The sequence below is a fragment of the Enoplosus armatus genome, chromosome 24, assembly GCF_043641665.1.
Source record: "Enoplosus armatus isolate fEnoArm2 chromosome 24, fEnoArm2.hap1, whole genome shotgun sequence".
NCBI lineage: Eukaryota > Metazoa > Chordata > Actinopteri > Centrarchiformes > Enoplosidae > Enoplosus > Enoplosus armatus.
Genome location: NC_092203.1, coordinates 3,126,346 through 3,139,569, shown reverse-complemented (window position 1 = coordinate 3,139,569; position 13,224 = coordinate 3,126,346). Strand labels below are relative to the sequence as shown.

The window sequence follows — 13,224 nt, the reverse complement described above, 5'->3', positions numbered from 1 at the left end:
GTCTCTTCCAGCTATTGATCCGCCTGCATCTCTGTTTGCCATTCACAGTGCAAGATGAGATCCAAGGTCTCGATGTCAACAAAGGAAAGGGACAAGGACAGGGTTTCGGCTGGGGATTGCAGGTGTACTGATTACCTCATGATTTCATTGTTCCCTGCACTTTATTTTTGTTTCAAACAGTTAGCTGAATTCCATACAGTATAAGTACAACTTAAAGGAGGGCGAGAAGGTCGACTAAAGGATTCTTTCCTCCAAAACCTGAAAGGTTGAATCTACCAACAATCACCATACAACTACCACTTTAATGCTGAAAACATCTTGTGGGACTCTTCGATTTAGAGCAGAGTCTGTGGTCTCCGTTATGTCCTGGAAGGCCTGTTTATTTCTTCAGTGTACAGATCAATACTAATAAAGTACACAGATACGCACAAAACCCACTCAGTGCGAATAAGTTGCTGAGAGATGCTGTCCACTCCCACACACCTTCAAACACTCGCTTGAATCCTGACACTCATCACCCCACAGTCTAATTGCACAGCAGCATAATTGAAAGTAGAATTTGAATTATTTGTTTTTATTTATTGATTTATACTTTGTTTTCTTTTCACCTTTGTTCACCTTGATGCTTTTGGACTGCAGGCTGTAGCCACAAACTATTGTAAATAGACAAAGTTACTCAAGGAAAAAGTGGAAACAGACGACATTTACGTCATAATGATAAGTTACAGCAAAAAACTTGTCTATTGCCACTTTAATTAGAGAAATTATATCTTTTTTTTCGTTTTACTGTAAATCGTGTGTTTGAACGCAGTTTGAATCCAGTGCGCAAATAAATGTGCAGTAAACAACTACTAGAGAGGTAATTACTGAATGTAAATACATTGAACGGCTGTTGCAGAGAAATGAAAAAGACTGCATTCTAACTTTAATGTTCAGGTCTAACTTGTTACAGTAGTCATTGTGTAGGATAGGTTTGTCGGATACAGCTTGAAACCTCTCAAGGTTGTGCTTTAGGTGCATTTTGGGGCAACATCAGCACCACAGAGCACATTTATAATCCCACCGGGGTTTGTGTGCGTGTTAATGACAGCATGTGTTACACAGTGAGTTCAAATCTACCGTGATACCAAAAAAGAAAAGATCTAGCATCTTGTTTGACGCACAGTCCAAATAAGAGCCTGTAATCGGAGCGACCAGGCATGAATGTTGATGCCTTTGATGTGGAAAACTGGAGAGGAAGTGTTTCTCAGTTCCACAGCCCTCCACATCTTGTCCTTACCTGCCTGTTTTGAGAGCTTGACGTGACACAGTGGAGAGGACCGAGCCCCTCACGGACCAACAGACAACAAGCACAGACATGCTCCTCCACTGCGACTGCTAGTGTAGCGTGTGTGCATATTTTCATTTGCGTGTGGAATCCATTGCAGAAAAGCAAACTACGTACACTAGCATGAATTTGTGCCCGTGTCTTGTGTTGTGCTACTGCAGGTCCCCAGAGATCCCTCCCATGTGGAGTGCATCAGATTCTCTTATAGCAGCGTTGTAAACAAACAGCAAGAAACTGCAGACAATTTTTCTTTCATTAAGTTTTCTGCCTGGCGCTGCGCAGAGCCCGGGAATGCTTCCTGAGGCGTTGTTGACGGGGCTCGTGGGATCATCACACAGTTAGCTTGAAGTGTGCACGCTATCTTTCACATGTTAATGCTTAGATCACACTGATTCCACCATCCCTCAAAGTAACATTTAGAAAACGTCGCCTCGAACCTCCCAAAAAAAATGTTGGCGCAAGGATTTTAATTTATACAAATTTTGCGCTGTTATTTATCATGGAGACAGAGAGGTAAACTGAGGACACACTATGTCTAGCAGCACCGTGCTTCTCATGCGTGCAACTCGTACCAGAGATGTAGGATTGCAGCTGCTGTTGGATCACTTGGTTTCATTTAAACCTGTCTAGGCAAAGAAAGGCTGAGAACATCGTTCACCACAAGAGACTGACAGCAAGGATAAAGACAAACTGGTAGAAACTATACAGAGTATTTCCTGCCTGACATTTAAACATACAACGGGGGTTACCACTTTAACTTTATTGCTTCACCGCTTCCAATCAGCAACTGGAAGTCAACATTTTACCTTAAGGCTGCTGCGGCCCCCATAGTTAGAAGTCCACACAGCCTCCTCAGTCCTCTATTGTGCCCTGAAAATGTTAAATCATATTTAATGTATCTGAACAGCAGAAGCAAATTCCACTGCCCCGTTGTTGAAGGGGGCACTGCTCCCTAATACACACCAAATCCAGCAATTGAACCAAAAAATTAAACTACACCAAAACACACTTTCTCACACAATAACACACTTACTTTAATGGACGCTGCCTTTAGCTGGAGGTAATCTTATTAACTTTTGGATAAAATGTTGTGCATGAAATGCCCAGTGTATAATGTTTTTTTTTTTGTTGTTGCTGTATATAAGCTCGAGCTGGAACGATTATATAGTCCATGAATTATTTAACTCATTTCAGAAATCCACTAGTTTCAGCTTCTCACATGTGAGCATTTCCTGTCTTCTGTGATAGTTAACTGACAACATTAAATTTGGACTGTTGGTTGGTCAATAAATTTGCTGACATCACCTTGGACTCTTCAAAAAAAAATAAAAACAGCATATACATTGATTATTCAGTAGCTGTGATTCATGATGTGCCGAGGTTGCAGTCTGTGAAAAGTGACACTGGCCCTTGTCTCATCTTACCTGTAATGATTTTCTGACGGCGTGTGTTTCGTCTATCATTGAACTGAAATCCTCCATTAGCTCTGTCTGTCTATGAAATAAAGATTATTAGCGTTGATACTGCGGTGTTGTTCCCTGAAACAAAAGGTCAGAGCTAGCTGCAGCCAAACGAGAAATTTCATCTGTAAATCAGTTTTAATTAGTCAAATCACAAGTGAGAGAAGGCCATACCACGAAAACATAGATATACCTGTGTATCCATACACCAGGGCCCTTTCCCACCACATCCACACAAACACTTTCTCTCTCTTCCCTCTCCCTTCCCCACAGGCAGGCTCGTCCCTCTTGAGGTTTGCGGCTGATGGAGGAGGCAGGGGTGGGATGGGATGGAACATCTGGGGCTAACACACCACTGGCTGGGACACGTGCACCCCACTTTTTCACTGTCTGTCTCCGTCTCACTCTTGACTAATGTTTTCCCTCCCTCCCTTTGTTCAATTCAGGGACTGTTTTGCAGGAATGAGTATGAAATTTCAGAAATATTGTGCAGTTTCGGGGTGTGTTTCTGACATGGAAAGTCAGGCTTTTAAATAGAGCTATGGTGTGCACCCTGGCCTTTGAATCCACAGTATTTCCAAAGCAAAGGAAATAAGAATATATACAATTTTTTCGCCCATGCACTGTTTCTCATTGTATTCTGTGTCTCCCTTCTCTGGCTCCTTTCTGCATGCTGTATGGCTCTGCTTCTCTTTGTATGCTCAACTCCATCTCCCTCTGCATCCTCTTTTCTTCTGTTGTCTCCTCTTGCTCCGTGCCAGTATTGTTGTTGTGCCGGTTAAAGCCACAGCCGGCCCTATAGGAATATGATCTGCATTGCCTCCTTCTAGCAAATACCAGCCATTTCCCCCGGCATTTTTTGTTTTGTTTTGTTTTTAATCCACACGCAAACACTCACACGTGTATGTAATATGCACAAACATCCACAGCACCTCCAGCCTCATCTTACATTCACTGCAGATCATTTTACTTCAGGCAACAGTGATGGGATCCAAATCAGAGGATGGAGCCGCAGATGCAAAATGCAAAGATGCATTTGCACACAATGACTGACGAGTGTATAATCTCACACACTTGCTCATAGATGTGTTATAGGCTCACACATGTATTCACACTGAACAGGGAGCTAAAAACTGGAAAGTGAGATCACTTCTTTTTTTGGTTCTGAATTATGCAGCTCTGTGGCTCTCAGGCTGCTTCGCTAATGACAACACGCAGAATATTTTCAGCTCCACTGCAGTGCCCGTGAGTTAAACTAAAGCAGGCTGAGCATTTACTCATTACGCCGTTTACAGGAAATGCATACGGCTGGCAGGCGGCCGAAAATGTTTCCTTAATTTCAGAGGAAATGAATAGTTTCTATGAAACCTGTGTGTAGCCGTTTTTAGTTCAGAGACACTCTTGCCTGTTCTCGGTTTAATTTCCCTCTCATCACAACAACAAGTTCTTTGGTGACACAACACTCAAAAGTCCAGTGTGTCTCGCAGCCTCGACCCGCAGCTTTCCACCATTTGTCCAAATCAACAGTGGAACATTAGTCATGGCTCTGCGATGATGAGAGCTAATCAAGGCTTTCTGGCCGACTCGTGTCCTTGCGCCGCTCTTGGTGCAAAATCCGAATCTTCCCCTCGGATATTTTGGGAGAGAACAGTGGGCCGATCAGATTGCTCGAGCACAAAAGAGGGATTGATTGCAGCCAGGCGCTTTTGCTCTCTGCAGCAGAGGAGGGGAGAGAAAGAGGAAACTCAACGTGGGCCGGAGAGCGGGGGTTACTTGGGGAAATTTGGATTTGTTTTTTTGACTGTGGAACACTTGTGTGGACCAGAGGCAGTGCGAGACATGTGTTTTGACCAGCTCCAAACACGTGCCTCTCACGCTGGGAAGTCCCTCTGGTGTGTGTTACCCCGCTGTGTGCCTTCAGGTGCCGGGGGCCCAGACAAGTGGGTTTCCAGTGGGTTCTGGGTAATATAAGGTTCGGAGGTTTCATGAGACGTGTACAATGACATCCCACCACACACACGTAGTATATGGGAAACGGCTAGGGCCGAAGTGAGTTTAGCAATGTGACATCATCGTCATTTTATCTCCAGTGCCTCTCAAATATGAGCTATTTTCATGTTCTTCTCCCCTCAGATGAGGTGATAAAAGTGACAAGGAAGTAATTCAAAGCATTTTTTTTTTTTCATTTGGACTTTGTTATATTGTTTTCGTGGAAATGACAAGATAAGAGATAACAACAGTTGACAAAGGTTTGACATATAACAATCCCCTCCCCCCTCCCACTACCCTGACAGCAATTAGACACTAACACAACAGAAAAAATACGCACACCTTAAGCAAAAGCAGGGGGGGGGGGGGGGGGTTATCTGGTGTGAGGTTGGTTTGTTTAGGTTCATGAGGATAGTCGAGAGTGAGTCAGTAGAGGAGAGAGCTTGCTAGCGGTCAGAACATTTTTTTTAAGGGTATGGGGGGGGGGATCGTTTCATCTGGGGTCTGTATGACGAAGTGAGACATGTGGATAGTAATCAGACTTACATTTTCTCTTTCTATATTAGAGGTGTTATTATTTTGGCTCATGGCAGAACTGGAAAACTGAGCTATCACAAGCTTTGTGATACCTGTTATGCAGGACTGCCAGTGTTGGCCTCAGTGAAGCCAGATACCCCAAGAGAGTCTGACCAAGTTGAACTTGCTTTGTGATACAGGGCCCTCATCCCCCCCGACTCCTCTCCACCTGCACAGCTGTTGACGCTCTATAGCTGAGAGCACACCGTCCATCAGCCAGCCTGCTTCCTGTCTAATTGATGAGCTGCAGAGATTCACACACACACAAACAAAACACACACAAACTCACACACTGATACCTCTACTTCTTCTTGCAAAGTGCATCTAAAATTAGTGTTTCTAAGCCGGTGGATCAGAGGACACAGACGAGGAAAGCTGCACTTTTCACCCTTTCATATTTATGTTTTTCAAGCTTTCATCAAATTTCATTTACTTCAAATAGCGTTTGTTCACTGCTGAGGCGTCTTTGTTAACAAAACTTTATTGTCGGGAACTTGTAGCGTAATTGTCACAAAACTCCCGTAACCCTTCTCTTGTGTGCCAACAGATTGAGTCAGTGTCACACTTATTTGGTTTCCACTCACCAAACTGTGTCATTGAAGCCGGGCCTTGGCAGATTTCGTGTTATTTGAGGGAAGGTTTTTAGTTTAGAGATGGAGGGGAAAAAGAGACCCAAAGAAGTACAGAGAATAACATAAACCAGATGTCCTCTAACCAATTCTGGAGTTGTCAAATGTCAGATTACCTCATGGATTTGGACAAACACACACTGGGAGGGAGCGGGAAAAATAACCTTGTGTGTGTAATATTACTTATTGTTCAGCGATCATGCTATTTAAGGGCTATCAGATGGCTAACAGTGTGTGCTAGGAACTGGCTAATGGTGACCTCAGTACTGTGAGAGGCTCTTAAACGTCTTACGCAACTTTGAATGATCTCATCTGTTTTCTGCCTCTGGGTCTCTGTTCATTTCTTAATGCGTCTTTTACCTCATTATTTTAACTTGTATATGCTGTTCACCCTCTGTTTATGTAATTATTCCTGTTGGCGTGGTCTCGTTTTTATCTGTTACAAATGAACCTCTTTGTTCTCTGCTTTTATTGAAAAAGCGCTTTGTGAACTGTTGTTCAAATACTATTTGAAGGTTTGTCATTTTAGCTCTATGTACTGTTGGAGTTTCTCTGCCTTAGTTTCTTCATTACTGTGTTTGTCAGACAGGTGTGGTATTGTGCTTTGCTTATCACCTCACATCGTCGCCGTCGTTAACGTGCGTCTTGGGTGATCTAATCACAAGTGGACACCTCTAAGTACAGGTGTGAATACACCCAAGACGCATTGAGGACGGATGCATTGAGATCTGATCGTTCACACCACATTCTGAGGTGGTCTGGGCCGCATCTGGCCACATTCTTTGAGCAGAGTGTATGTGAATGTGTCCTGGGCCACATTGAAGGACCGCCTACTCAACTGATGCCCTCTGCGTAAGCAAAGGACGTACTCATTCGCACATCATATTCAAGTGCAAAACAAGAAGAAGAAGTCACTTCATATGGGAGCCGTCCACTTGTGATCGGATCACCCAACACTCATGTTAATACCAGGTGTAAACAGGGCCTATGTGTACCTGTGAATTTCCTGGTCAGTAAAAGCTCTGCTAATGCTCCCTGACGCTCTGCCAGAGTGTGTTACTTTAACCATGTCTTGCATGGCAGCCACTGATTGGATGCGTTACTTTGTCGAAACTGAATGTAAAAGGATATGAAGTGAAAAGGGCAGGTAAAGCGTTTGGCTGGATTGATATGCATCCTTGTTGCGATGGAGGTGAACGACGAGGAATCGGCCCCCTTTGAAACAGCACCACCTCTGCTGTGTTTGATTATGAAGGGAGCTATATTTAGCTGCTGCTTGGCAGCAGCTTCTTCTGCTTGATTAAAGCTAGGAGAATATTTGCCTGGTGACTTTGGCGCTCGCTGGCTGACTGGCTGACTGACAGAGTGAATGACAGGCTGCCTGGTTGATTGTGTGGCCGACTGACTGGATGACTGGCTATCTGAAGGATGAGATAACAGCAGCGCACTCTGCACTTATGGCACTTTACCAAACAACTAGTCAGGTCTCTTCAGGCAGCACTTTCAGTAAAGGAAAGGGATTTGCAGAAAACGGAGGACACAAAGGCAATAAGAACAAAGGACGACAAAAACAACAACATGGGACAAGAAGAATAGAATTTGAAAGAAAAGGAAATTGTGGATCCCAGCTGTGGTAAAGGAGAGCAGCACTAGGTGGACAAAACACATACAGCAATCAAGAAAGTCCACCCCTGTGTTTCACCAGGGCTTAATTGTCTAATCTTTACTTCATCTGTAGCTAGAAACCAGACCAATTTACTCTAGCTCATGCTTAGTGACAACAGTTATATTTCTGGGATACTTAAATCACTTGAGAAACTTGCTAACGGCATTGATCCTTCCCACAGTGAGGAGATGTTGACAAGCATACATAGACTCAATATCTCCACTCCTCCGTTCCCAGATGGTGACTGAAGCAGTGGATGGAAACCTGTGTTTGGTTGCTTTCCGCCTAACCGGTGATGTTTTTAGTTGGAGCTCTCTGTGGCATGTCATCGCCTCTCTTTTATCCCTCATTCTTCCCTGATACTCGCTGGTGAGAGAGCGAGCCAGGGAGTGTCAGTGAAATATGTTTTCCACACTAATGTAGGCGATAGAGCAGCACAGAAAGAGGAAGAGAGAGAAGACAACGTTTACCAGTAGAGTATGTGTTTACTGCAGCAGCTTGCTGGTGCAAATAAACTGAATCAACGATGAACATGATGTAGGGGCCTCTGCTGCACCCTCCACCCCCCCCCCCCCCAACCCTGACCCAGTGCTGGAGCCGCTGATTAGCTGCATACACACACACACACACACACACACACACACACACACACTCGCCTCCTAAAACACCACCCACAAACTTATTCTGGTGTTTGCCTTTGGTTTCAGCTTTTATCTATTCACTGCACAACCTAGCATAATGCATAATTTATGTTCTGGCTATAAAGGTCAGTGGTGATGACGTTAACGTCTCTGAATGGGGACATCAAAAAGGTGATTATATGGAAGGGAAGCCTGCATGCAAGCCATGACTGTTACTACAGTTATATGGACTTCCTGGTGTAAAATAAATGTGGAGTGCCCCCCATTGCAGAAGCATGAATTTTCTTTTTTGGAGAAAGAAAACTGTTCTGAAAAAAAAAAAATCATCACTGCATCACTGTGGACCTGACTGACCCAGCTCTCAGCTCTTTGTGGTTTCCGTTGTCATGGAGTTCAGATTACCAAGCCAAAGGTGATCCTGTTGGCTGACAGTCATCCCTGACCACAGAGTAATGGGCAGTCTCCAGCTGTCAGTGGCCTGAAGTGCTGAGAGTGTACCAGAGACCGTAGAACAAGACTCCTCAGCCACGCTAACAGCTCTGCAAGGCTGCTCACATGCTCACAATGACAATGCAACGTGCTGGTGTTTAGCAGGTATAATGTTAACTTGTGATGAACGATCACTGTCAGCTCTAACCTCACTGACAAATACATTGTGCGTCCTGTGACTGCTTCACAATAAAAGCCAGTTGAACACTTTTAATGTGAAACAGCAGCAGGAAATGTTCGGTTTGTATTAGCATTAACGTTTTTAGTGATAAGATACAATTACAAACAGTGGGGGTTTGGAGGGTTTCCTGTGAATACAACATGCATAGGGAGGCAAGTTTTTTAACTAGTATCAAAAACGGGGTTTGATCTCATAAACTTTTTTGAGGTTATAACCTTGATTAGTCAACTAGGAAAGCTTGGTTAGTCTAATAGTGAATTAGTCAACAAAGAGAACAAAGAAATCTTGGGTACAGGGTCAGGGCTGGAAAGATGAATGTGTGACTCAGCTGTATCTGTTGTGAATGATTCCAACACGCTCACATAGAGCTGCTTGTAGTTTAGTGACCCACATACTTATGTCTTGTTACTGGTGATGGCGCCCTGTTGGCTCACAGTGGTCTATAACTCTTACTCTAACATGATATATAGAAAGTCCCCCCCTCCACACACACACACACACACACACACACACACACACACACACACATTCTTCTTCCTCTTCAAACCTCTGGCTTTGTAGAAATGTGTGTTCTTTAAAAGTTTGCATCTGCATCATCTCCAGTGTGAGGATGATACATGCTGTTAAAGCTACAGACAGTTAAAGAACTTTGGAGCCAACCGACTTGACCTTATTGATTTTCTCTCTCTCCCTCCAGACCTCCTAAATGGAGCCCAGGAGAAGTGTGAGCTGCCGTCTTTGGATGGTTTCCCTCACTGCGAGGGCAAGGTCAAGGTGAGTCACACATGCAAGCACACATAAAGACCGCCTCACTCTCTGTGTCTGTCTCTCACACTTTTTAATAGCTGTGAATCGATATTCGAGACTTTAAAGTAAAAGAAGACATCAACACTTATAAGATACATTTTTAATGATTTCTAACTACAATTTTATGTAAATAATATTGACAGAGATTATTATACTATAATCTGTTTTTCGACAAGGCTCATGTCTTATTTAAAGGTACCCTGTGGGGTTTGCTCATAAACAACCAATTGCATTTACATTCTGTGTTTCTTACCAAAACACATTGTGTGTATTCTTGAAAGCTAACAAATATGTTAAATGCATTTCCTTTCTCCATAAAACATTTGCAAAACCGCTAGCCAGCCTTCTTCTTCCCTGCATTGCTGCCACCAACTGTCCATCAGTGTAACAGCATGAAGCTGGCAGCACGTGATACAAACAAACCTGGGACCTGCTCACAAAAACATTGCTCCATCGTGTTGCTAGTGGTCAAAAACTCCACAGGGAACCTTTAATTTCACTCATATTTACTCTTTATCTCAAAAAACACTTGAAATTGTTGTCATCCGATTACATGATTAACAACCAGAATCTGCATCATTTATTACCTTTTTACTCCACCCCATACATGCAGTGCTGGCAAATCAGACATCAGACAGGTTTAACGAGGGCCTGGCGAGCTCACACACAGACACAGGTGCACACACACAAATAACATACGCACACACACACACAAACAGATGTATGCACGATTACGGTTCAATATCTCTGTTTTTCTGTGTGTGTGTGTGCGGGTCTCCCTGGAGCTGATAGGGCCCTATCATACACACCATCTGCTCAGCCACTCCCAATCCTCCACTGATACTGTCAGCACTTCCAACTGGGCGTTAGGCAATGCCAAAGCTTTCTCTATACACACACACACAGAAACACACATGCACACGTATACTGTACATAAGCCTGTTCTCAGAAAGGCATCAAAATTCACTAAACTGGTATTCCACAGCAGTTTTATTATCAGTGCACAGTTTGTAACATCTGACAAAGACATTTTCTCAGTTTACAGAGCTCTTAGGTTGCCATTTAAACAAACAGAGCGCAATCTCCATGCCTTCACCATCCCAGCGCCTCTGATCCAAGCCCATCTGCCAGGTCCCCCCTCCATGAATAGCTTTGAAAACTCGATTTTTATATTTCCCTGCGTGCTGCTCCCTTAGGTTACTGTAAGTCAGCCTGCATGATGTACTTGAGCCGATGAACTAAGCAGGATAGCTGTCAGTCCACATCTTGGCTCAACAGCCCCTTCACTTTGCATGTATCCCGGCATGTCAATCACGACAGTGCCACAGAAATCTGCCCGCTAGGGATCAAATCAGAAGAGAGGAGATGGAGGAACATGTACTCTACTATTTTTACTTACTATTATTTATTTTGGAAAACATATTAAGGATGCATGTTCTTCCGCCTCACTTTCACATTGATTTATTTCCACACTTTCACACTTTGGAGCCACCCCAGAACAACCTCGCTCTTTTCCTGTTGGCCGCTGTGAAGTTCCACTGGATGACTTGCAGATGTATTTGATGAAAGGGAAATTGTCTCTCTTTTATTCTCAAATCCCAGATTTTCCGTTTTGATTCCAGGGATTGAAGCCAATGACTTTTAAGTCACAATCCTGCCTCGCTAACCCCTGAGCCACAAAAACAGCCTGGACTATCTCCACGAGGATAGTGAAAACTAGATAGGCAGCTAGTATTATAGATTTTGCAACCATGCATTATGTATTCTCTCAGCATTACAGCCTGCCCACACACCACAGTGTAAATTGCAACATCAACTTGACTTTTTTGTATCCATCCAAAGAGCCCTATTATTAGAAAAAAATGAAAAATGAAAAATGAAAAAAGCTCCAAATGACAGTTGTTTGGCTGTCAGTGTGAATGCCGGAGTCGAGGTGCTTAACAGCTGCTGATAAAATACATTTGACTACTATTAACTCACAGTGGGCTGTTGGGTGAGCTGAGAGCAGGGATCTGGGTGAGCATGTATGCGGGGCTCAGACCTAATCTTGCCTTTTCCTCCTCTTCCTCAGTGGATGAAGGAGATGTGGCGCTCAGACTCCTGCTATTCCAACTACGGCGTGGATGGATCCACCTGCTCCTTCTTCATCTACCTCAGCGAGGTGAGCCCTGTGTGTGTGTGTGTGTGTGTGTGTGTGTGTGTGCACATGTGTTGTTGTAAATGTATATTTGAAGTTGTTGAAGGTGTCTAACCAAGAAATACCAAATTATGTCTAGAAAAGTGGACATTTTCCACTAAGCTGGGAAACCGTTATATAATAAGCACTTCTTACATGGAGCAAACTCAACATGGACTGCATACATGTGTGTAATCGTAACACTTGTGTATTGCAGCTTTGACCATTACATCATTGGATGGGTAGTGACTGTGCTGAATTGGTCTAGACAGAGTTTTGAATATTGCAAGGGAGGAAGAAGATGCTCGTGAGGTTTCCATTCAAGTGAGGTGCAACATGTAACCGAATTTCCATAAAATTTTATTTTCCAGTCAGATGCCATCTGTGTGCCTTGTGTTTCTATTGCACTTTTTATCAATACATCCACTATGCCACCTCTTGCAACCTTTTTGCAACATTTTGACTTTTATTTATCAAATCTTATCAAATCTACGCAGTCTGTGGCTCTCAGCCCAAAGCCATTTTTCCTACTGAAAATGTAAATCTTTAAAAAGGGGTCACGAACACATAGTTTCAGTAATTACCTGAAACATCTGGCCAATGTAGATTTAATGCCATATGAGTGGAACTGCATTGGGAACACTTGCATTCAACATTTCAATAATTCAGCCCCTGTTTGTCGTAGCAACTTAGTGAGCACACAAGTGGAGTAAGCTGGGATTTCTGCAACATACGAGCAGCGACAACTCAGAAAGAATGGGTGTTTCTCAGCCAGAGCGCCCTGACAACATCCCTGTAACCTGAGAATGATCACATAAGAATGAAGCGCTAAAAATAAGAGCAAAGGAGAGAGGTAGAGGGGATTTTATTTTTAATGAGAGCAAATTAGAGTGTGTCGAGGAGGGACAGTGTGGGAGAAACAGGAGATGATTCAGTGGGAAGGGAGGGAGAGGAGGGGTGGTGAAGAGATGAGTTTTCAGCCTCCAAGGGGAGACGTGGAATGACTTTGCTACCCTGCCTTAGTCTCTAAGTATCCAAAATTCGATCTGATAATGATTTGCCATTACATGTTTCCACCATCACCATCTGAATGCGAAGCGTGCGCTCATGAGATGCTGATTTCGGAACTGTTATACATTCACTCAGTCCTATTCTCAGATGTAGTAAACAGCTCTGCTTCTAATGAGACACAACTGTGATTTATCATTTCAAAGATCCTTCATAGATCACAGCCATGATTGCTGTTCTGCTTGATTTTGATTCTGTAGTGTGATTCTCCTTCT

At 43.4% G+C, this 13,224-nt stretch overlaps 1 protein-coding gene across 1 annotated transcript in view; it reads left to right on the top strand.

Moving 5' to 3' along the window:
* The window catches only part of mgat5 (alpha-1,6-mannosylglycoprotein 6-beta-N-acetylglucosaminyltransferase), a 57,971-nt gene that overhangs the window by 9,456 nt on the left and 35,291 nt on the right, over positions 1-13,224 (top strand). The window contains exons 4-5 of the mRNA XM_070930678.1: positions 9,656-9,732; positions 11,837-11,926. Of these exons, the coding sequence (XP_070786779.1) occupies positions 9,656-9,732; positions 11,837-11,926 (167 nt within the window). The remainder of the gene's footprint in view (positions 1-9,655; positions 9,733-11,836; positions 11,927-13,224) is intronic.